The 23,941-nt window shown below is 51.4% G+C and overlaps 1 protein-coding gene across 2 annotated transcripts in view; it reads left to right on the top strand.

Moving 5' to 3' along the window:
• Window positions 1–4,307: 4,307 nt before the first annotated feature.
• LOC117414715 (mitogen-activated protein kinase 11) overlaps window positions 4,308–23,941 on the top strand; it is a 24,900-nt gene continuing 5,266 nt past the window's right edge. The window contains exons 1-11 of one of the 2 annotated variants that reach the window (XM_059027795.1): window positions 4,308–4,695; window positions 8,817–8,946; window positions 9,187–9,245; window positions 10,041–10,152; window positions 14,261–14,290; window positions 16,077–16,124; window positions 16,652–16,766; window positions 16,985–17,056; window positions 17,749–17,828; window positions 19,828–19,906; window positions 20,026–20,199. In XM_059027795.1, the coding sequence (XP_058883778.1) occupies window positions 4,583–4,695; window positions 8,817–8,946; window positions 9,187–9,245; window positions 10,041–10,152; window positions 14,261–14,290; window positions 16,077–16,124; window positions 16,652–16,766; window positions 16,985–17,056; window positions 17,749–17,828; window positions 19,828–19,906; window positions 20,026–20,199 (1,012 nt within the window). In that variant the 5' untranslated portion in view covers window positions 4,308–4,582. Of the gene's footprint in view, window positions 4,696–8,816; window positions 8,947–9,023; window positions 9,081–9,186; window positions 9,246–10,040; window positions 10,153–14,260; window positions 14,291–16,076; window positions 16,125–16,651; window positions 16,767–16,984; window positions 17,057–17,748; window positions 17,829–19,827; window positions 19,907–20,025; window positions 20,200–23,941 lie in introns of those variants that run through there. The other variant, XM_059027796.1, reaches the window with a different exon arrangement.

The raw sequence follows: 23,941 nt of genomic DNA, 5'->3' as shown, positions 1-23,941 counted from the left end.
GCGAGTGTTTCCTGATTTTTGATTTCAAGGAGCAGCTGATCCTCAAGCAGACTGTGGGGCTCACAGCCTTGCAGCCCGGCCACAGACAGAGCAGAGCTGAGCTCGCATCCTCTCAGGAGTTCAAGAATCTCAATACAGGACTGAAAGACAGAAATGTGGGTCCACACCCAGGCAGCTTTGGTTGAGCATTTTATTGTGAAAAAAGTTTCACAAACAGTGAACAGATGGTGCAGTGCCCACACCCTTCCCCTGGCTGTGTACACAGGGCACCCTTCCCCGGGCTGTGTACACAGGGCACCCTTCCCCGGGCTGTGTACACAGGGCAGCTGAAACTGGAAACCTCTAATCAATGCTTTGGGGGCGTGGCGTGAGCTGAATTCACAGTTCAGTCTCCAAGTTCCTTGCGTGTGCTTCGCTGTATCGCCAGAGTCTCTCTGAACCCCTGGGATCTGCTCCATGCTGCTGCTGACAGGGAGCCTGCAGGAGATGGTATTGGCAGAATGGTTGACCTCCGCCTACCTGCTCTAGATAGATAGGGAATGTGTGAACCGGGTCTGGTGACATTGTGTGTGCGGTGCTGCTAGTCTTGTCAGTTCCCATTGCAGAAACGCTGTATTATTTCCAGTGTTGTAGTGCTGTATGTAGAAGTGAGGGGTTGCTGTTATCTGCACCCTACCACGCCTCCTGCCTCCCGCGTTTCCCCAGCGCTCAACAGAGCCGCAGTTTATCACTCTACAGTAGTTAGCATGTTTGAAAGGGTTAACCAGTGTGCCAGTTCATTAAATACAGACAATCAGGTATTGAGGTATTATTGTGAAGCAGTAGTATATACAGGCACTCGTCTTGCAGCTATTTATATTATACATAAATAAATACATATTTTCATAGCCAGTTTCATACACTGATACACATGATTATAACACAGTCATTATTATGAATCCTATGTGTAACAGTTTCCCCTCCCTTCTTGTGTATTGAATGGTTTGGTCCAGAATCCGCTCGTCTTCCTGTCCTACTGCCGCCGCTAAAGAGCGAATGAGACTGAGGGTTTGAAACACAAGTGCATCTGTTTGCAATAAGATTTGTGTAAGGTGCATCTGTTTGCAATAAGATTTGTGTAAGGTGCATCTGTTTGCAATAAGATTTGTGTAAGGTGCTTCTGTTTGCAATAAGATTTGTGTAAGGTGCATCTGTTTGCAATAAGATTTGTGTAAGGTGCTTCTGTTTGCAATAAGATTTGTGTAAGGTGCATCTGTTTGCAATAAGATTTGTGTAAGGTGCTTCTGTTTGCAATGAGATTTGTGTAAGGTGCTTCTGTTTGCAATAAGATTTGTGTAAGGTGCATCTGTTTGCAATAAGATTTGTGTAAGGTGCATCTGTTTGCAATAAGATTTGTGTAAGGTGCATCTGTTTGCAATACGATTTGTGTAAGGTGCTTCTGTTTGCAATAAGATTTGTGTAAGGTGCATCTGTTTGCAATACGATTTGTGTAAGGTGCATCTGTTTGCAATAAGATTTGTGTAAGGTGCTTCTGTTTGCAATACGATTTGTGTAAGGTGCTTCTGTTTGCAATAAGATTTGTGTAAGGTGCATCTGTTTGCAATAAGATTTGTGTAAGGTGCTTCTGTTTGCAATACGATTTGTGTAAGGTGCATCTGTTTGCAATAAGATTTGTGTAAGGTGCATCTGTTTGCAATAAGATTTGTGTAAGGTGCATCTGTTTGCAATAAGATTTGTGTAAGGTGCATCTGTTTGCAATAAGATTTGTGTAAGGTGCTTCTGTTTGCAATAAGATTTGTGTAAGGTGCATCTGTTTGCAATAAGATTTGTGTAAGGTGCATCTGTTTGCAATAAGATTTGTGTAAGGTGCATCTGTTTGCAATAAGATTTGTGTAAGGTGCATCTGTTTGCAATAAGATTTGTGTAAGGTGCTTCTGTTTGCAATAAGATTTGTGTAAGGTGCATCTGTTTGCAATAAGATTTGTGTAAGGTGCTTCTGTTTGCAATAAGATTTGTGTAAGGTGCATCTGTTTGCAATAAGATTTGTGTAAGGTGCATCTGTTTGCAATAAGATTTGTGTAAGGTGCATCTGTTTGCAATACGATTTGTGTAAGGTGCATCTGTTTGCAATAAGATTTGTGTAAGGTGCATCTGTTTGCAATAAGATTTGTGTAAGGTGCATCTGTTTGCAATACGATTTGTGTAAGGTGGCCACAGGTACCCTTTATTTGCTTGTTGTGATTGAGTTTTATCTTTTAAAGAAATGTTTAGCTTATTTTATCTAAGAAGAACATAAGATAGTTTACAAACGAGAGGAGGCCATTCAGCCCATCTTGCTTGTTTGGTTGTTAGTAGCTTATTGATCCCAGAATCTCATCAAGCAGCTTCTTGAAGGATCCCAGGGTGTCAGCTTCAATAACATTACTGGGGAGTTGGTTCCAGACCCTCACAATTCTCTGTGTAAAAAAGTGCCTCCTATTTTCTGTTCTGAATGCCCCTTTATCTAATCTCCATTTGTGACTCCTGGTCCTTGTTTCTTTTTTCAGGTCAAAGAAGTCCCCTGGGTTGACATTGTCTATACCTTTTAGGATTTTGAATGTTTGAATCAGATCGCCGCGTAGTCTTCTTTGTTCAAGACTGAATAGATTCAATTCTTTTAGCCTGTCTGCATACGACATGCCTTTTAAACCCGGGATAATTCTGGTTGCTCTTCTTTGCACTCTTTCTAGAGTAGCAATATCCTTTTTGTAACGAGGTGACCAGAACTGAACACAATTCTGATTTCTGATGTATGGGTCTAAAAATAAGAACTGTTTCAATTATTACATCTAATTGTAAAACGCTGACACCTCAGCACAGCGTTGATACAGGTTCCCTTCACCTCATTATTCAGACCTGTTGATACAGGTTCCCTTCACCTCATTATTCAGACCTGTTGATACAGGTTCCCTTCACCTCATTATTCACACCTGTTGATACAGGTTCCCTTCACCTCATTATTCACACCTGTTGATACAGGTTCCCTTCACCTCATTATTCAGACCTGTTGATACAGGTTCCCTTCACCTCATTATTCAGGCCTGTTGATACAGGTTCCCTTCACCTCATTATTCACACCTGTTGATACAGGTTCCCTTCACCTCATTATTCACACCTGTTGATACAGGTTCCCTTCACCTCATTATTCACACCTGTTGATACAGGTTCCCTTCACCTCATTATTCAGACCTGTTGATACAGGTTCCCTTCACCTCATTATTCACACCTGTTGATACAGGTTCCCTTCACCTCATTATTCACACCTGTTGATACAGGTTCCCTTCACCTCATTATTCACACCTGTTGATACAGGTTCCCTTCACCTCATTATTCACACCTGTTGATACAGGTTCCCTTCACCTCATTATTCACACCTGTTGTTCCAGACCAGGCGCGCTATATTCAGTCTTTTTTCATTATTTATCTCAAGGGTTTCTTAGAGCTGTTGTATTCTTTGCTTATTTGTATGGGTTATACACATGTATAAATATCTCCATATATTAATAGGAGCAATACAGGGTGCAGTGCTGGGACAGTGTGCTGGGTGCTGTGCAGTGCTGGGACAGTGTGCTGGGTGATGTGCAGTGCTGGGACAGTGTGCTGGGTGCTGTGCAGTGCTGGGACAGTGTGCTGGGTGCTGTGCAGTGCTGGGACAGTGTGCTGGGTGCTGTGCAGTGCTGGGACAGTGTGCTGGGTGCTGTGCAGTGCTGGGACAGTGTGCTGGGTGCTGTGCAGTGCTGGGACAGTGTGCTGGGTGCTGTGCAGTGATGGGACAGTGTGCTGGGTGCTGTGCAGTGATGGGACAGTGTGCTGGGACAGTGTGCTGGGTGCTGCAGGATCAGTACCCTCAGTATCCCCAGTGAATTGGGACAACGCCACCTCTAGACGCATGAAATAGGCGTGGGCATTTTAACACTCATTATTCAAATACTGCTTTCAGACAATACACTTTTGTGTTCTTTATTTATTTACTTTTACATGCCCATCATAACTTGGTTTCTGACTATTTTATTTTTTTGTCTGAAAACAGAATTGATTTTTTCTGAATTAGAACTCCCCTTTGCTTTTGCTTTTTAAATATCGCATGTATGTGTACGCTTCTGTGAGACAAAACAAAACAATGTCCACCACAGCATTCCAACCAAAGATTGTTCACAAAACAACACGCGGGTTAATTCAGACAACACCAGGTTCGTACCAGCACGTTTAAATGCTGTCGCCGCCGCATTCTGCATCCGGTGCAACAATCTGAAAGCTGTACACCAGCGGGGCACGGTAGCGGTTTCATTCATCGTAATGCTAATCAGGAGACCACTCCTTCTAGCTTTATCTCTCTCACACTGACTATACAAGCCCTGCCCCCCTCTCTCTCTCTGCTCCGTGTCTGGAAGTCCCGAATCAACAACGAGCTTCCTCCCCTAACCGGAGCATCGTCACCGCTATCCCGCCGGACAGCAGAACCGGCCGGTGCTTTCAGAACCGGGACACGCAGTTTGCAGCCCTCGTAGAGCCACGCTGTGGGACCGCCGAGGATTGAGAGACCATGACGGCCAGAGCCGGCTTCTACCGGCAAGAGCTGAACAAGACGGTGTGGGAGGTTCCCGAGCGGTACCAGAACCTCACCCCGGTCGGGTCGGGGGCCTATGGCTCGGTCTGGTGAGTGAGAAGACAGACAGGCAGGTGTGCTGTGTTTGGGAGTGAGGGAGTGGGTGCACACAGAAAGACGGCTTTAATACCATAATAATGGGGATCAGTGACGTCTTCTCTGTCTGCCGGCGTTAACACGAGAAAGCGTATTTATAAAATATAACCATACTGATGACGACCCGGTGAATGTGTTCAACATCGCAGATCTTTACACAGCGATTAGTCCCGAGGAAGCGAGATGCTGCATCAGATCTGCTGCGGGAGCGCTACAGCAGTGTTATAATACCGTGTGTGCAGCACTAATCTGAATGAATACCGGTGCCATGCATTCATCAAACCGATAACAATAGAATGGGGCATAGCAACAAAAAGAGTTCAAAAATCTAATCAAGTAATATTATTTATTATTATTATTATTATTATTATTATTATTATTATTATTATTATTATTGTTATTGTTATTATTGTTATTATTGTTATTATTATTATTATGTTCTTGCTGATATTAAAAGGAGGGTAAAGTCCCAAGAGGCTCCTGTGTTGTTGTCAGGGTTGGGTCTCCCCTCCCCAATCTAAGCACTGAGTCAGGCCTGCACTGTGAATCATGCACAGCACAAAGATGAACTGAACCAGGGACCCAAACCCTGAGCCGAGCTCCCAGTTCATCTGCACTGTGAATCATGCACAGCACAAAGATGAACTGAACCAGGGACCCAAACCCTGAACAGAGCTCCCAGTTCATCTGCACTGTGAATCATGCACAGCACAAAGATGAACTGAACCAGGGACCCAAACCCTGAACAGAGCTCCCAGTTCATCTGCACTGTGAATCATGCACAGCACAAAGATGAACTGAACCAGGGACCCAAACCCTGAACAGAGCTCCCAGTTCATCTGCACTGTGAATCATGCACAGCACAAAGATGAACTGAACCAGGGACCCAAACCCTGAACAGAGCTCCCAGTTCATCTGCACTGTGAATCATGCACAGCACAAAGATGAACTGAACCAGGGACCCAAACCCTGAGCAGAGCTCCCAGTTCATCTGCACTGTGAATCATGCACAGCACAAAGATGAACTGAACCAGGGACCCAAACCCTGAGCAGAGCTCCCAGTTCATCTGCACTGTGAATCATGCACAGCACAAAGATGAACTGAACCAGGGACCCAAACCCTGAGCAGAGCTCCCAGTTCATCTGCACTGTGAATCATGCACAGCACAAAGATGAACTGAACCAGGGACCCAAACCCTGAGCAGAGCTCCCAGGTCATCTGCACTGTGAATCATGCACAGCACAAAGATGAACTGAACCAGGGACCCAAACCCTGAGCAGAGCTCCCAGTTCATCTGCACTGTGAATCATGCACAGCACAAAGATGAACTGAACCAGGGACCCAAACCCTGAGCAGAGCTCCCAGTTCATCTGCACTGTGAATCATGCACAGCACAAAGATGAACTGAACCAGGGACCCAAACCCTGAACAGAGCTCCCAGTTCATCTGCACTGTGAATCATGCACAGCACAAAGATGAACTGAACCAGGGACCCAAACCCTGAGCAGAGCTCCCAGTTCATCTGCACTGTGAATCATGCACAGCACAAAGATGAACTGAACCAGGGACCCAAACCCTGAGCAGAGCTCCCAGTTCATCTGCACTGTGAATCATGCACAGCACAAAGATGAACTGAACCAGGGACCCAAACCCTGAGCCGAGCTCCCAGTTCATCTGCACTGTGAATCATGCACAGCACAAAGATGAACTGAACCAGGGACCCAAACCCTGAGCCGAGCTCCCAGTTCATCTGCACTGTGAATCATGCACAGCACAAAGATGAACTGAACCAGGGACCCAAACCCTGAGCAGAGCTCCCAGTTCATCTGCACTGTGAATCATGCACAGCACAAAGATGAACTGAACCAGGGACCCAAACCCTGAACAGAGCTCCCAGTTCATCTGCACTGTGAATCATGCACAGCACAAAGATGAACTGAACCAGGGACCCAAACCCTGAACAGAGCTCCCAGTTCATCTGCACTGTGAATCATGCACAGCACAAAGATGAACTGAACCAGGGACCCAAACCCTGAGCAGAGCTCCCAGTTCATCTGCACTCCCAGTCCCTCTTATCTGGGGGCTCTTGGTTTCAGTGTGGGTTCAGTTTCAGTGGAAACACAGTAAAGGGGCCCTCAGGAGCTGCCAGCCTCCACCTCCGCTTGTGTTTCCTGTGTCTGGATCACACTGAGTCACAGCTCTGATATACACGTCTGTCTTAAATGCATTCTAAATGTGAACAATGATCGACATGTCACGAATACATGGAGCTCTATGTAAAAAAATAAGCGTTCCTTTAATGAAACGGCAGGGATCCTCACTCTCTGAAAGAAGCGCTCCTTTAATGAAACGGCAGGGATCCTCACTCTCTGAAAGAAGCGCTCCTTTAATGAAACGGCAGGGATCCTCACTCTCTGAAAGAAGCGCTCCTTTAATGAAACGGCAGGGATCCTCACTCTCTGAAAGAAGCGCTCCTTTAATGAAACGGCAGGGATCCTCACTCTCTGAAAGAAGCGCTCCTTTAATGAAACGGCAGGGATCCTCACTCTCTGAAAGAAGCGCTCCTTTAATGAAACGGCAGGGATCCTCACTCTCTGAAAGAAGCGCTCCTTTAATGAAACGGCAGGGATCCTCACTCTCTGAAAGAAGCGCTCCTTTAATGAAACGGCAGGGATCCTCACTCTCTGAAAGAAGCGCTCCTTTAATGAAACGGCAGGGATCCTCACTCTCTGAAAGAAGCGCTCCTTTAATGAAACGGCAGGGATCCTCACTCTCTGAAAGAAGCGCTCCTTTAATGAAACGGCAGGGATCCTCACTCTCTGAAAGAAGCGCTCCTTTAATGAAACGGCAGGGATCCTCACTCTCTGAAAGAAGCGCTCCTTTAATGAAACGGCAGGGATCCTCACTCTCTGAAAGAAGCGCTCCTTTAATGAAACGGCAGGGATCCTCACTCTCTGAAAGAAGCGTTCCTTTAATGAAACGGCAGGGATCCTCACTCTCTGAAAGAAGCGCTCCTTTAATGAAACGGCAGGGATCCTCACTCTCTGAAAGAAGCGCTCTTTTAATGAAACGGCAGGGATCCTCACTCTCTGAAAGAAGCGCTCCTTTAATGAAACGGCAGGGATCCTCACTGTCTTGTACCCCGCCCTGTCCTGCTCTCTGAAAGCCTGTTCTATTGTTGTAACTGTGGTGTTTTAATGACTGCATGAACCTGATCCTGTGGTAATGGTGTCAGCGAGGGTGGAGGCTGCTCCCGGCTGCAGTGACTGGGGGCTGGTTGTGTATCCCTAAGGGGGGTGGGCAGCTGGCAGACTGAGTGTCTCTGTGTGTGTGTTTGTACGTGTGTTTGTCTGTGTGTGTGTGTGTGTGTGTGTGTGTGTGTGTGTGTGTGTGTGTCTGTCTGTCTCCTCCTTCTCTGTCTGTCTCTTTCATTGGCTTGTGATCTAGTTGATGGAGTGGATGTGCATGTGATGGTTTGGTGCTGCAGACATTTATTGATCTTCATGAGTCACTGCCTGTTATCATCATGCACAGTGTGGTGTCTGATCATCATGCACAGTGTGAGGGTGTCTGATCATCATGCACAGTGTGGGGGTGTCTGATCATCATGCACAGTGTGGGGGTGTCTGATCATCATGCACAGTGTGGGGGTGTCTGATCATCATGCACAGTGTGAGGGTGTCTGATCATCATGCACAGTGTGAGGGTGTCTGATCATCATGCACAGTGTGGGGGTGTCTGATCATCATGCACAGTGTGGGGGTGTCTGATCATCATGCACAGTGTGAGGGTGTCTGATCATCATGCACAGTGTGGGGGTGTCTGATCATCATGCACAGTGTGAGGGTGTCTGATCATCATGCACAGTGTGAGGGTGTCTGATCATCATGCACAGTGTGAGGGTGTCTGATCATCATGCACAGTGTGGGGGTGTCTGATCATCATGCACAGTGTGGGGATGTCTGATCATCATGCATAATGTGGGGGTGTCTAATCATCATGTTGAACCACACAGGGCCTGCTGTGTGTAGTTCATGTTTGTCCCGAGCTGTGACACCCCCCTCTGTGTTCCAGCTCTGTCTATGATGTGAAGCTGCGTCAGAAGGTGGCCGTGAAGAAGCTGTCACGCCCGTTCCAGTCTCTGATCCACTCGAGACGCTCATACAGAGAGCTGCGACTCCTCAAGCACATGAACCACGAGAACGTGAGTCTCCTCTACTGTCAGCACAGACACGGAGACACACACACACACACACACACACACACACACACACACTGATCCACTGGAGACACTCACACAGAGAGCTGCGACTCCTCAAGCACATGAACCACGAGAACGTGAGTCTCCTTCTCTACTTTCAGCAGAGACACAGAGACACACTGATACACACACACTCACACACACACTGTACTCCTCTTTCCTCACTCTCTCTCTCTCTCTCAGGTGATCGGGTTACTGGATGTGTTCTCACCAGCCACTTCGCTGGAGAACTTCAATGAAGTGTGAGTAGTTTTCGGAGTCATCCTGGGGTATGAGGATGGAAGGTGTTCGTTTCGAGACGGTGCTGGAGTGAGGTGTGTTAGTGAGACAGTGCTGGAGTGAGGTGTGTTAGTGTGGTTTAGTGAGGGTGCTGGAGTGAGGTGTGTTAGTGAGACAGTGCTGGAGTGAGGTGTGTTAGTGAGACGGTGCTGGAGTGAGGTGTGTTAGTGAGACAGTGCTGGAGTGAGGTGTGTTAGTGAGACAGTGCTGGAGTGAGGTGTGTTAGTGAGACGGTGCTGGAGTGAGGTGTGTTAGTGAGACGGTGCTGGAGTGAGGTGTGTTAGTGAGACGGTGCTGGAGTGAGGTGTGTTAGTGAGACAGTGCTGGAGTGAGGTGTGTTAGTGAGCGGTGCTGGAGTGAGGTGTGTTAGTGAGACGGTGCTGGAGTGAGGTGTGTTAGTGAGACGGTGCTGGAGTGAGGTGTGTTAGTGAGCAGTGCTGGAGTGAGGTGTGTTAGTGAGCAGTGCTGGAGTGAGGTGTGTTAGTGAGACGGTGCTGGAGTGAAGTGTGTTAGTGAGACGGTGCTGGAGTGAGGTGTGTTAGTGAGACGGTGCTGGAGTGAGGTGTGTTAGTGAGCGGTGCTGGAGTGAGGTGTGTTAGTGAGACGGTGCTGGAGTGAAGTGTGTTAGTGAGACGGTGCTGGAGTGAGGTGTGTTAGTGAGCAGTGCTGGAGTGAGGTGTGTTAGTGAGCAGTGCTGGAGTGAGGTGTGTTAGTGAGACAGTGCTGGAGTGAGGTGTGCTGCTCCTCTGTGTGTGCAGGTACCTTGTAACGAATCTGATGGGTGCCGATCTGAACAACATCGTGAAGTTCCAGAGACTCTCAGACGAGCACGTCCAGTTCCTCATCTACCAGCTGCTCCGCGGGCTCAAGGTAACAAGCAGCCATGACAGTGAGGAGAGAGTCTGTACAAACCAGTGCGTCTGTACAGTGAGGAGGGAGAGAGTCTGTACAAACCAGTGCGTCTGTACAGTGAGAGACTATACAAACCAGTGAGTCTGTAACAGTGAAGAGGGAGAGAGTCTATACAAACCAGTGAGTCTGTACAGTGAGGGAGAGAGTCTATACAAACCAGTGAGTCTGTACAGTGAGGAGGGAGAGAGTCTGTACAAACCAGTGAGTCTGTACAGTGAGGAGGGAGAGAGTCTGTACAAACCAGTGAGTCTGTACAGTGAGGAGGGAGAGAGTCTGTACAAACCAGTGCGTCTGTACAGTGAGGAGGGAGAGAGTCTGTACAAACCAGTGAGTCTGTACAGTGAGGAGGGAGAGAGTCTGTACAAACCAGTGCGTCTGTACAGTGAGAGACTATACAAACCAGTGAGTCTGTACAGTGAAAAGGGAGAGAGTCTATACAAACCAGTGAGTCTGTACAGTGAGGAGGGAGAGAGTCTATACAAACCAGTGAGTCTGTACAGTGAGAGATTATACAAACCAGTGAGTCTGTACAGTGAGGAGGGAGAGAGTCTATACAAACCAGTGAGTGTACAGTGAGAGACTATACAAACCAGTGAGTCTGTACAGTGAAGAGGGAGAGAGTCTGTACAAACCAGTGAGTCTGTACAGTGAGGAGGGAGAGAGTCTATACAAACCAGTGAGTCTGTACAGTGAAGAGGGAGAGAGTCTGTACAAACCAGTGAGTCTGTATAGTGAGAGACTATACAAACCAGTGAGTCTGTACAGTGAAGAGGGAGAGAGTCTATACAAACCAGTGAGTCTGTACAGTGAGGAGGGAGAGAGTCTGTACAAACCAGTGAGTCTGTACAGTGAGGAGGGAGAGAGTCTGTACAAACCAGTGCGTCTGTACAGTGAGAGACTATACAAACCAGTGAGTCTGTACAGTGAAAAGGGAGAGAGTCTATACAAACCAGTGAGTCTGTACAGTGAGGAGGGAGAGAGTCTATACAAACCAGTGAGTCTGTACAGTGAGAGATTATACAAACCAGTGAGTCTGTACAGTGAGGAGGGAGAGAGTCTATACAAACCAGTGAGTGTACAGTGAGAGACTATACAAACCAGTGAGTCTGTACAGTGAAGAGGGAGAGAGTCTGTACAAACCAGTGAGTCTGTACAGTGAGGAGGGAGAGAGTCTATACAAACCAGTGAGTCTGTACAGTGAAGAGGGAGAGAGTCTGTACAAACCAGTGCGTCTGTACAGTGAGGAGGGAGAGAGTCTGTACAAACCAGTGAGTCTGTACAGTGAGAGACTATACAAACCAGTGAGTCTGTACAGTGAGAGATTATACAAACCAGTGAGTCTGTACAGTGAGGAGTGAGAGAGTCTATACAAACCAGTGAGTGTACAGTGAGAGACTATACAAACCAGTGAGTCTGTACAGTGAAGAGGGAGAGAGTCTATACAAACCAGTGAGTCTGTACAGTGAGGGAGAGAGTCTATACAAACCAGTGAGTCTGTACAGTGAGAGACTATACAAACCAGTGAGTCTGTAACAGTGAAGAGGGAGAGAGTCTATACAAACCAGTGAGTCTGTACAGTGAGGGAGAGAGTCTATACAAACCAGTGAGTCTGTACAGTGAGAGACTATACAAACCAGTGAGTCTGTACAGTGAGAGACTATACAAACCAGTGAGTCTGTAACAGTGAAGAGGGAGAGAGTCTATACAAACCAGTGAGTCTGTACAGTGAGGGAGAGAGTCTATACAAACCAGTGAGTCTGTACAGTGAGAGACTATACAAACCAGTGAGTCTGTACAGTGAGAGATTATACAAACCAGTGAGTCTGTACAGTGAGGAGTGAGAGAGTCTATACAAACCAGTGAGTGTACAGTGAGAGACTATACAAACCAGTGAGTCTGTACAGTGAAGAGGGAGAGAGTCTGTACAAACCAGTGAGTCTGTACAGTGAGGAGGGAGAGAGTCTATACAAACCAGTGAGTCTGTACAGTGAAGAGGGAGAGAGTCTGTGCAAACCAGTGAGTCTGTACAGTGAGAGACTATACAAACCAGTGAGTCTGTACAGTGAAGAGGGAGAGAGTCTATACAAACCAGTGAGTCTGTACAGTGAGGAGGGAGAGAGTCTGTACAAACCAGTGAGTCTGTACAGTGAGGAGGGAGAGAGTCTGTACAAACCAGTGAGTCTGTACAGTGAGGAGGGAGAGAGTCTGTACAAACCAGTGAGTCTGTACAGTGAGGAGGGAGAGAGTCTGTACAAACCAGTGAGTCTGTACAGTGAGGAGGGAGAGAGTCTATACAAACCAGTGAGTCTGTACAGTGAGGAGGGAGAGAGTCTATACAAACCAGTGAGTGTACAGTGAGGAGGGAGAGAGTCTATACAAACCAGTGAGTCTGTACAGTGAGAGACTATACAAACCAGTGAGTCTGTACAGTGAGAGATTATACAAACCAGTGAGTCTGTACAGTGAGGAGGGAGAGAGTCTATACAAACCAGCTCTCCCTGCTGACCAGCCTGCGTGACCGATAGAGAGCGGAGGGGTTTCCCTGTGATCCAGCCTCTCGGCTCTCCCTGCTGACCAGCCTGTGAGAGCGATAGAGAGCGGAGGGGTTTCCCTGTGATCCAGCCTCTCGACTCTCCCTGCTGACCAGCCTGCGTGAGTGATAGAGAGCGGAGGGGTTTCCCTGTGATCCAGCCTCTCGGCTCTCGCTGCTGACCAGCCTGTGTGACCGATAGAGAGCGGAGGGGTTTCCCTGTGATCCAGCCTCTCGGCTCTCCCTGCTGACCAGCCTGCGTGACCGATAGAGAGCGGAGGGGTTTCCCTGTGATCCAGCCTCTCGGCTCTCCCTGCTGACCAGCCTGCGTGAGCGATAGAGAGCGGAGGGGTTTCCCTGTGATCCAGCCTCTCGGCTCTCCCTGCTGACCAGCCTGCGTGACCGATAGAGAGCGGAGGGGTTTCCCTGTGATCCAGCCTCTCGACTCTCCCTGCTGACCAGCCTGCGTGAGCGATAGAGAGCGGAGGGGTTTCCCTGTGATCCAGCCTCTCGGCTCTCGCTGCTGACCAGCCTGCGTGAGCGATAGAGAGCGGAGGGGTTTCCCTGTGATCCAGCCTCTCGGCTCTCCCTGCTGACCAGCCTGCGTGACCGATAGAGAGCGGAGGGGTTTCCCTGTGATCCAGCCTCTCGGCTCTCGCTGCTGACCAGCCTGCGTGAGCGATAGAGAGCGGAGGGGTTTCCCTGTGATCCAGCCTCTCGGCTCTCCCTGCTGACCAGCCTGCGTGAGTGATAGAGAGCGGAGGGGTTTCCCTGTGATCCAGCCTCTCGACTCTCCCTGCTGACCAGCCTGCGTGAGCGATAGAGAGCGGAGGGGTTTCCCTGTGATCCAGCCTCTCGGCTCTCGCTGCTGACCAGCCTGCGTGACCGATAGAGAGCGGAGGGGTTTCCCTGTGATCCAGCCTCTCGGCTCTCCCTGCTGACCAGCCTGCGTGAGCGATAGAGAGCGGAGGGGTTTCCCTGTGATCCAGCCTCTCGGCTCTCCCTGCTGACCAGCCTGCGTGACCGATAGAGAGCGGAGGGGTTTCCCTGTGATCCAGCCTCTCGACTCTCCCTGCTGACCAGCCTGCGTGAGCGATAGAGAGCGGAGGGGTTTCCCTGTGATCCAGCCTCTCGGCTCTCGCTGCTGACCAGCCTGCGTGAGCGATAGAGAGCGGAGGGGTTTCCCTGTGATCCAGCCTCTCGGCTCTCCCTGCTGACCAGCCTGCGTGAGTGATAGAGAGCGGAGGGGTTTCCCTGTGATCCAGCCTCTCGACTCTCCCTGCTGACCAGCCTGCGTGAGCGATAGAGAGCGGAGGGGTTTCCCTGTGATCCAGCCTCTCGGCTCTCGCTGCTGACCAGCCTGCATGACCGATAGAGAGCGGAGGGGTTTCCCTGTGATCCAGCCTCTCGGCTCTCCCTGCTGACCAGCCTGCGTGAGCGATAGAGAGCGGAGGGGTTTCCCTGTGATCCAGCCTCTCGGCTCTCGCTGCTGACCAGCCTGCCCTGCTTTCATTCTCCTGTCTCCTGTTTCCACAGTACATCCATTCAGCCGGACTGATTCACAGAGTGAGTATATTCTTCTTTACACTTTCCTCGCTTGCATCTCACTAAATCCCCACAAGGGGGTGCTGTATTGTATTGAACTCCCTGAGCTGTAGCTCTCTTATAGGGGTTGGGGGTAGCTGTGGCTCTCTTATAGGGGTTGGGGTAGCTGTGGCTCTGTTATAGGGGTTGGGGGTAGCTGTGGCTCTGTTATAGGGGTTGGGGTAGCTGTGGCTCTGTTTTACGGGTTGGGGGTAGCTGTGGCTCTGTTATAAGGGTTGGGGTAGCTGTGGCTCTGTTATAGGGGTTGGTGTAGCTGTGACTCTGTTATAGGGGTTGGGGGTAGCTGTGGCTCTGTTATAGGGGTTGGGGGTAGCTGTGGCTCTGTTATAGGGGTTGGGGGTAGCTGTGGCTCTCTTATAGGGGTTGGGGGTAGCTGTGGCTCTCTTATAGGGGTTGGGGGTAGCTGTGGCTCTCTTATAGGGGTTGGGGTAGCTGTGGCTCTGTTATAGGAGTTGGGGGTAGCTGTGACTCTGTTATAGGGGTTGGGGGTAGCTGTGACTCTGTTATAGGGGTTGGGGTAGCTGTGGCTCTCTTATAGGGGTTGGGGGTAGCTGTGGCTCTCTTATAGGGGTTGGGGGTAGCTGTGGCTCTGTTATAGGGGTTGGGGTAGCTGTGACTCTGTTATAGGGGTTGGGGTAGCTGTGGCTCTGTTATACGGGTTGGGGGTAGCTGTGGCTCTGTTATAGGGGTTAGGGTAGCTGTGACTGTTATAGGGGTTGGGGGTAGCTGTGGCTCTCTTATAGGGGTTGGGGGTAGCTGTGGCTCTGTTATAGGGGTTGGTGGTAGTTGTGGCTCTGTTATAGGGGTTGGTGTAGCTGTGGCTCTGTTATAGGGGTTGGGGTAGCTGTGACTCTGTTATAGGGGTTGGGATAGCTGTGGCTCTCTTATAGGGGATGGGGGTAGCTGTGACTCTGTTATAGGGGTTGGGGTAGCTGTGGCTCTGTTATAGGGGTTGGTGTAGCTGTGACTCTGTTATAGGGGTTGGGGTAACTGTGGCTCTGTTATAGGGGTTGGTGGTAGCTGTGGCTCTCTTATAGGGGTTGGGGGTAGCTGTGGCTCTGTTATAGGGGTTGGTGGTAGTTGTGGCTCTCTTATAGGGGTTGGGGGTATCTGTGGCTCTGTTATAGGGGTTGGTGGTAGTTGTGGCTCTGTTATAGGGGTTGGGGTAGCTGTGACTCTGTTATAGGGGTTGGGGTAGCTGTGGCTCTGTTATAGGGGTTGGGGGTAGCTGTGGCTCTGTTATAGGGGTTGGGGTAGCTGTGGCTCTGTTTTACGGGTTGGGGGCAGCTGTGGCTCTGTTATAGGGGTTGGGGTAGCTGTGGCTCTGTTATAGGGGTTGGGGGTAGCTGTGGCTCTGTTATAGGGGTTGGGGGTAGCTGTGGCTCTGTTATAGGGGTTGGGGTAGCTGTGGCTCTGTTATACGGGTTGGGGGTAGCTGTGGCTCTGTTATAGGAGTTGGGGTAGCTGTGCTGTAGTTTGACAGCTCATTTGAAGTAGATTAATTTGCTGATACAGATCTATAGCTGCTGTGCTGTAGCGCTGCTCCGGTCACCCCCCTGCCTAGCCCCAGTGCAGTTCCCAGTTCAGAGGAGATGCTACAGGGGGTGGTTATGCTGCAGGGGGTGGTTATGCTGCAGGGGGTGGTTATGCAGTTCAGTTCAGAGGGGATGCTACAGGGGGTGGTTATGCAGTTCTCTGTTTCAGTTTGCAGCCGTGCTGACTCTGCTCATTCTGTTTGTTCCTCCAGGACCTGAAGCCCAGCAATGTGGCTGTGAATGAAGACTGTGAGCTCCGGGTGGGGATTCATATACATGCAATTACACACGCTTTCACAGAGAAACACACACACACGCACACACAGAGACACACACACCACACACACACACACACACACACACACACACACACACACACACACACACACACACACACACCTACACACACACACACACACCCACCTACACACACCTACACACACACACACACCCACCTACACACACACACACACACACACACCTCTACACAGAGACACACACACCACACACACACACCCCTCTACACAGAGACACACACATACACACACACACACACACACACACACACACACATACACACACACACACACACACACCCACCTACACACACACACACACACACACACACACACATACACTTACACAGAGACACACACACACACACACGCTTACACAGAGAAACATTTCCAGGCTGGTGCAGCACAGCTCTGTGCTCAGTCTGCAGGTTCTGCATTGCGATCTCTGCAGGGCTCCTGGTCCAGGTCTCACTGCTCTCTCCGCTCCACAGATCCTCGACTTCGGCCTGGCTCGGCAGACGGACGATGAGATGACAGGCTATGTGGCGACGCGGTGGTACCGGGCCCCGGAGATCATGCTCAACTGGATGCACTATAACCAGACCGGTAGAGACGCAGACACAGCTCTCCCCTCACCTCCCTTTGATTTGAACCTGTGATTTTCGTCAGTTCTTTATAAGTCTGTTGAGAAATGCATCAAGGATATTTTTGGATAGGCTGTCATTCTCCAGAATGGCACTAGATGGTAGTGTTGTTCTCTCTGAGGCGGCTCAGTGCTGCTGTTGTGGCTGCAGAGATTCTGATGTTAACCCTTCCTTTCCCAGTGGATATCTGGTCTGTGGGCTGCATCATGGCGGAGCTGCTGAAGGGGAAGGCACTGTTTCCAGGAAATGACTGTATCCTTCCATCCCGTCTCTCTCTTACTGTATCCTTCCTCACTGTCTCTCACTGTCTCTCTCACTGTCCCCACACTCTCTCTCTCTCACACTGTCTCTCTCTCACTGTCCCCACACACTCTCTCCTACTGTCCCCCACACTGTCTTTCTCACAGTCTCTTTCACAGTCCCCCACACTGTGTGTCTCACTGCTCAGGGGGACAGTGCTGAGAGTGGAGTGCTTCAGTGTTCATTAGCTGGTTCTAGTATATGAACGAATCCCTTCAGTCTGACCTGTCATACACTGCCGTTCACTGGGCAGATCTCACATGTGCACTTTTGAACTGTTTCAGGGAGTGTTCTGCTCATAATTCCTGGAGAGTCTTTTTAACACCTTCTTTTCAGTCATTACCTCATCAACCAACCAGCTGCTTCCCCTAATGACTGGCATGATTTGCAGCCAATTACATGCTTTGAAGTGTAACAGACCAGGCTTGCAAACTGAGAGCTTTTTTCAAGCCTGTATGGCAGCAGATATTTTTTGATGTGAAAATGCAGGCTAGCTTGAACGCATGCTTCTTTCAGAACTGCACTGTGAGCTCCACACAGTGAGTGGACGTGCTTGACCGCTGAGCAGTAGGATTTATAAAATCATGTCATGGGCTAGAGAGTGCAGAGTGTGTCTGCGGCTCCTTGACTCCTCCTCTCTGCAGACATCGACCAGTTGAAGAGGATAATGGAGGTGGTGGGGACGCCGAGTCCAGAGCTGCTTAAGAAAATCTCCTCTGAACACGTGAGTCGAGCTGCTGCTGCTGCCTCTGCCTTTCATCAAACACTAAACAAGCACCTCCCAGCACCCTGCACCCGTCTCCCAGCACCCTGCACCCATCTCCCAGCACCCTGCACCCGTCTCCCAGCACCCTGCACCCGTCTCCCAGCACCCTGCACCCGTCTCCCAGCACCCTGCACCCGTCTCCTAGCACCCTGCACCCGTCTCCCAGCACCCTGCACCCGTCTCCCAGCACCCTGCACCCGTCTCCCAGCACCCTGCAGCCGTCTCCCAGCACCCTTCTCCCTGCACCCGTCTCTCAGCACCCTGCACCCGTCTCCCAGCACCCTTCTCCCAGCACCCTTCTCCCTGCACCCGTCTCTCAGCACCCTTCACCCGTCTCCCAGCACCCTTCTCCCTGCACCCTGCACCCATCTCCCAGCACCCTTCTCCCAGCACCCGTCTCCCATCACCCTGCACCCGTCTTCCAGCACCCTGCATCCGTCTCTCAGCACCCTGCACCCATCTCCCAGCACCCTGCACTCTGCCTCCCACCACCCAACCCCCATCTCTCAGCTCACTCCCCTCCCCTCCAAGGTATGATCGGGATCAGAGGGTAGGCTGTGCTGCTCAGGGGGTTTGTCTGGGCTTGTCTGTGGTTGTCTGGTTTGTCTGGAGCTGTCTGGTTTGTCTGGGTTTGTCTGGTTTGTCTGGGGTTGTCTGGGTTTGTCTGTGGTTGTCTGGTTTGTCTGGGTTTGTCTGGTTTGTCTGGAGCTGTCTGGTTTGTCTGGAGCTGTCTGGTTTGTCTGGGTTTGTCTGGGTTGTCTGGGTTTGTCTGGTTTGTCTGGAGCTGTCTGGTTTGTCTGGGTTTGTCTGGGTTGTCTGGGTTTGTCTGGTTTGTCTGGGGTTGTCTGGTTTGTCTGGGTTTGTCTGGTTTGTCTGGTTTGTCTGGAGCTGTCTGGTTTGTCTGGGTCTGTCTGGTTTGTCTGGGGTTGTCTGGGTTTGTCTGGTTTGTCTGGAGCTGTCTGGTTTGTCTGGGTTTGTCTGGGGTTGTCTGGTTTGTCTGGAGCTGTCTGGTTTGTCTGGGGTTGTCTGGGTTTGTCTGGGTTTGTCTGGGGTTGTCTGGTTTGTCTGGTTTGTCTGGAGCTGTCTGGTTTGTCTGGGGTTGTCTGGTTTGTCTGGTTTGTCTGGGGTTGTCTGGTTTGTCTGGGGTTGTCTGGTTTGTCTGGGTTTGTCTGGTTTGTCTGGGTTGTCTGGTTTGTCTGGTTTGTCTGGGGTTGTCTGGTTTGTCTGGTTTGTCTGGGGTTGTCTGGTTTGTCTGGTTTGTCTGGGGTTGTCTGGTTTGTCTGGGGTTGTCTGGTTTGTCTGGTTTGTCTGGGGTTGTCTGGTTTGTCTGGTTTGTCTGGGTTTGTCTGGTTTGTCTGGTTTGTCTGGGGTTGTCTGGTTTGTCTGGTTTGTCTGGGGTTGTCTGGTTTGTCTGGTTTGCCTGGGTTTGTCTGGGTTTGTCTGGTTTGTCTGGGGTTGTCTGGTTTGTCTGGTTTGTCTGGGGTTGTCTGGTTTGTCTGGTTTGTCTGGGGTTGTCTGGTTTGTCTGGGGTTGTCTGGTTTGTCTGGTTTGTCTGGGGTTGTCTGGTTTGTCTGGGGTTGTCTGGTTTGTCTGGGGTTGTCTGGTTTGTCGGGGTTGTCTGGGGTTGTCTGGTTTGTCTGGGGTTGTCTGGTTTGTCTGGTTTGTCTGGGGTTGTCTGGTTTGTCTGGGTTGTCTGGTTTGTCTGGTTTGTCTGGGGTTGTCTGGTTTGTCTGGTTTGTCTGGGGTTGTCTGGTTTGTCTGGGGTTGTCTGGTTTGTCTGGTTTGTCTGGTTTGTCTGGGGTTGTCTGGTTTGTCTGGTTTGTCTGGGGTTGTCTGGTTTGTCTGGGGTTGTCTGGTTTGTCTGGGGTTGTCTGGTTGGGTTGTCTGACCCGGCTGCTCTGTCCAGAAGCCCCCCCCCCCCCCACTGACAGCAGCTCTCCTGCCTCTCTTTCTGCAGGCCAGGAAGTACATCGAGTCGCTGCCCTACATGCCCCAGCAGGACCTGGAGGAGATGTTCAGGGGAGCCAACCCTCTGGGTAAGAGGCTGGGGTGGTGGTGGTGTGTGTGTGTGTGCGTGCGTGCGTGCGTGCGTGCGTGATCTCATTAGGTTCCTGTGTGTGTCTCTGTGTGTGTGTATCTGATTCTCTGTGTTTAGCTGTAGACTTGCTGAAGCGCATGCTGGTTCTGGACTGTGACGGGCGCGTGGCGGCTGCCGAGGCGCTCTCTCATCCGTACTTCTCTCAGTATCACGACCCGGACGACGAGCCCGAGGCAGAGCCCTACGACGAGACCTTGGAGAGCAAGGAGCGCACCCTGGAGGAGTGGAAAGGTGAGGGAGCAAATTTCATGTATGCTCTTTGCAAAGGGTCTGATTTCCTATCCGCTATAACCAGCCTGCTCACCACCCCCTGAGCCGGTGCCTTCACATTGCTCTGGAGAGAAACAGCTGATTTCTCCTTCAACTGCACGACACTTCCCGGACTTAAAGAAATAATTTTGTGTTTGGGATGAGTGTCAGTGTGTTGGAGATCCCTCCCCTCACCTCCCTCTCCCCTCCCCAGCCACACCTCACCTCACCTCCCTCTCCCCAGCCTCACCTCCCCTTCCCTCCCCTCCCCAGCCTCACCTCACTTTCCCCTCCCCTCCCCAGCTCCCCCTCCCCTCCCCAGTCTCACCTCACCTCCCTCTTCCCTCCCCAGTCTCACCTCACCTCCCTCTCCCCTCCCCAGCCTCACCTCACTTGCCTCTCTCCCCTCCCCAGCCTCACCTCACCTCCCTTTCCCCTCCCCAGCCTCACCTCACTTGCCCCTCCCCCTCCCCCCCAGCCTCACCTCACTTGCCCCTCTCCCCTCCCCAGCCTCACCTCACTTTCCCCTCCCCCTCCCCTCCCCTCCCCAGCCTCACCTCACCTCCCTCTCCCCTCCCCAGCCTCACCTCACTTGCCCCTCCCCCTCCCCTCCCCAGCCTCACCTCACTTGCCCCTCCCCCTCCCCTCCCCTCCCCAGCCTCACCTCACCTCACCTCCCTCTCCCCTCCCCAGCCTCACCTCACTTGCCCCTCCCGTTGCAAAGCAGTGTGATCCATTTCTGGTTTTACTAGCGCTTGATTAGCAACAGTGTGTATAGGTAACAAGCTCAGAAATGGATCACACTGCTTTGCAATGGGAGTCTTATTCCCATCCCTGCACACCACTGAGCTGCTTGACCCTGTCATCTCCACCACCCTGCAGCTCTGCGCTCTCACCACTACAGCAAGACAACCTGGATCTCATGCAGCTCACGCCTGGATCTCTGTACAGGCAGCAGCAGGCTGTGCCAGTCCTTCATATGTTTGCAGGGCTGTCAGAAACATAAGGAAATGCGAGTGATTGTGCATCTGTAACGTGGCTGTCACTACCAGTAGTACGATTGTCAATAACCGTTGTTCAGTACAATCAGTAATGGACACTTGAATTTTGGAGAAATCGATTCTCGTGCCAGCCTGCAGAGATGATGGTGCATCTTGTGTCTAACTGGACTTCTGCTAAAACTCAGAGCAGCTCTGCAGGGGTGTAGGCCTCCCTGCCCTGCCCAGCCCTGCACCTGCCCTGGTTGCCGTGGTGATGGGTGTGAGGTTCTGGTTGCCGTGGTGATGGGTGTGGCAGGTTCACAGGTGTGTTACTATCGGGAGGAGGTTGAGTTGTGTTTGTGTGCCACACTATACAGCAGAATTCCAAACAGCTGAAAGACATGTCTGTGTGGAAACACGGCCAGCTTCATATCTCACAGCTCCCCTCCACTCCGAACCTGAAAGACATGTCTGTGTGGAAACACGGCCAGCTTCATATCTCACAGCTCCCCTCCACTCCGAACCTGAGAGACATGTCTGTGTGGAAACACGGCCAGCTTCATATCTCACAGCTCCCCTCCACTCTGAACCTGAAAGACATGTCTGTGTGGAAACATGGCCAGCTTCATATCTCACAGCTCCCCTCCACTGGAAACCTGAAAGACATGTCTGTGTGGAAACATGGCCAGCTTCATATCTCACAGCTCCCCTCCACTGGAAACCTGGAGAGTGCTCTACACAAAGCCAGCAGTTACATAAGCACCCTGTATTGTGTAGAACTGGGGCCTTGAACCTCGCTCTCACACTGAGAGATCCCACATTAAAGGAGTGGCTTAGTTTCTCTTAAATAATACGTCTGGGTCACTGCTATTGACGGGGCTGGGGGTGGACGGACTTGAAACACCCTCTCCTCTCTCTCTCTCTCTCTCTCGCTCTCGACTAGTTGTCATGGTAACCAAGGAGCAGAGACACCCACAGATGTGTGCTCAGTTATACTGCTTGCTTTCTTTCTTTCTTTCTTTCACTATCATCCCTTTCTCTTTCATGATTCAAATAACTTGGAATAAAGGGGTTTATGTATTGTGGGTGTCCCGGTCTGTTGCTGCACCCAGCGAGCCCATCCCCCTCACATGATTCTCTCCACACAGAGCTCCCGCCCCCTCACATGATTCTCTCTCTCCACACAGAGCTCCCGCCCCCTCACATGATTCTCTCTCTCCACACAGAGCTCCTGCCCCACCACGTGATTCTCTCTCTCCACACAGAGCTCCCGCCCCCTCACGTGATTCTCTCCACACAGAGCTCCCGCCCCCTCACGTGATTCTCTCTCTCCACACAGAGCTCCCGCCCCCTCACGTGATTCTCTCCACACAGAGCTCCCGCTCCCTCACGTGATTCTCTCTCTCTCCACACAGAGCTCCCGCCCCCTCACATGATTCTCTCTCTCCACACAGAGCTCCCGCCCCCTCACGTGATTCTCTCCACACAGAGCTCCCGCCCCCTCACGTGATTCTCTCTCTCTCCACACAGAGCTCCCTCCCCCTCACGTGATTCTCTCTCTCTCCACACAGAGCTCCCTCCCCCTCACGTGATTCTCTCCACACAGAGCTCCCGCCCCCTCACATGATTCTCTCTCTCCACACAGAGCTCCCGCCCCCTCACGTGATTCTCTCTCTCCACACAGAGCTCCCGCCCCCTCACGTGATTCTCTCTCTCCACACAGAGCTCCCGCCCCCTCACGTGATTCTCTCCACACAGAGCTCCCGCCCCCTCACGTGATTCTCTCTCTCCACACAGAGCTCCCGCCCCCTCACGTGATTCTCTCCACACAGAGCTCCCGCCCCCTCACGTGATTCTCTCTCTCCACACAGAGCTCCCGCCCCCTCACGTGATTCTCTCTCTCCACACAGAGCTCCCGCCCCCTCACGTGATTCTCTCTCTCCACACAGAGCTCCCGCCCCCTCACGTGATTCTCTCCACACAGAGCTCCCGCCCCCTCACGTGATTCTCTCTCTCCACACAGAGCTCCCGCCCCCTCACGTGATTCTCTCCACACAGAGCTCCCTCCCCCTCACGTGATTCTCTCCACACAGAGCTCCCGCCCCCTCACGTGATTCTCTCCACACAGAGCTCCCGCCCCCTCACGTGATTCTCTCTCTCCACACAGAGCTCCCGCCCCCTCACGTGATTCTCTCCACACAGAGCTCCCGCCCCCTCACGTGATTCTCTCCACACAGAGCTCCCGCCCCCTCACGTGATTCTCTCCACGCAGAGCTCCCGCCCCCTCACGTGATTCTCTCCACACAGAGCTCCCGCCCCCTCACGTGATTCTCTCCACACAGAGCTCCCGCCCCCTCACGTGATTCTCTCCACACAGAGCTCCCGCCCCCTCACGTGATTCTCTCCACACAGAGCTCCCGCCCCCTCACGTGATTCTCTCCACACAGAGCTCCCGCCCCCTCACGTGATTCTCTCCACACAGAGCTCCCGCCCCCTCACGTGATTCTCTCCACACAGAGCTCCCGCCCCCTCACATGATTCTCTCTCTCCACACAGAGCTCCCGCCCCCTCACGTGATTCTCTCTCTCCACACAGAGCTCCCGCCCCCTCACGTGATTCTCTCCACACAGAGCTCCCGCCCCCTCACGTGATTCTCTCCACACAGAGCTCCCGCCCCCTCACGTGATTCTCTCCACGCAGAGCTCCCGCCCCCTCACGTGATTCTCTCTCTCCACACAGAGCTC

This window comes from Acipenser ruthenus, chromosome 7 (genome assembly GCF_902713425.1).
Source record: "Acipenser ruthenus chromosome 7, fAciRut3.2 maternal haplotype, whole genome shotgun sequence".
Classification (NCBI taxonomy): domain Eukaryota; kingdom Metazoa; phylum Chordata; class Actinopteri; order Acipenseriformes; family Acipenseridae; genus Acipenser; species Acipenser ruthenus.
Note: the sequence above shows the minus strand (reverse complement) of the source record. Positions and strands in the feature narration are given on the sequence as shown.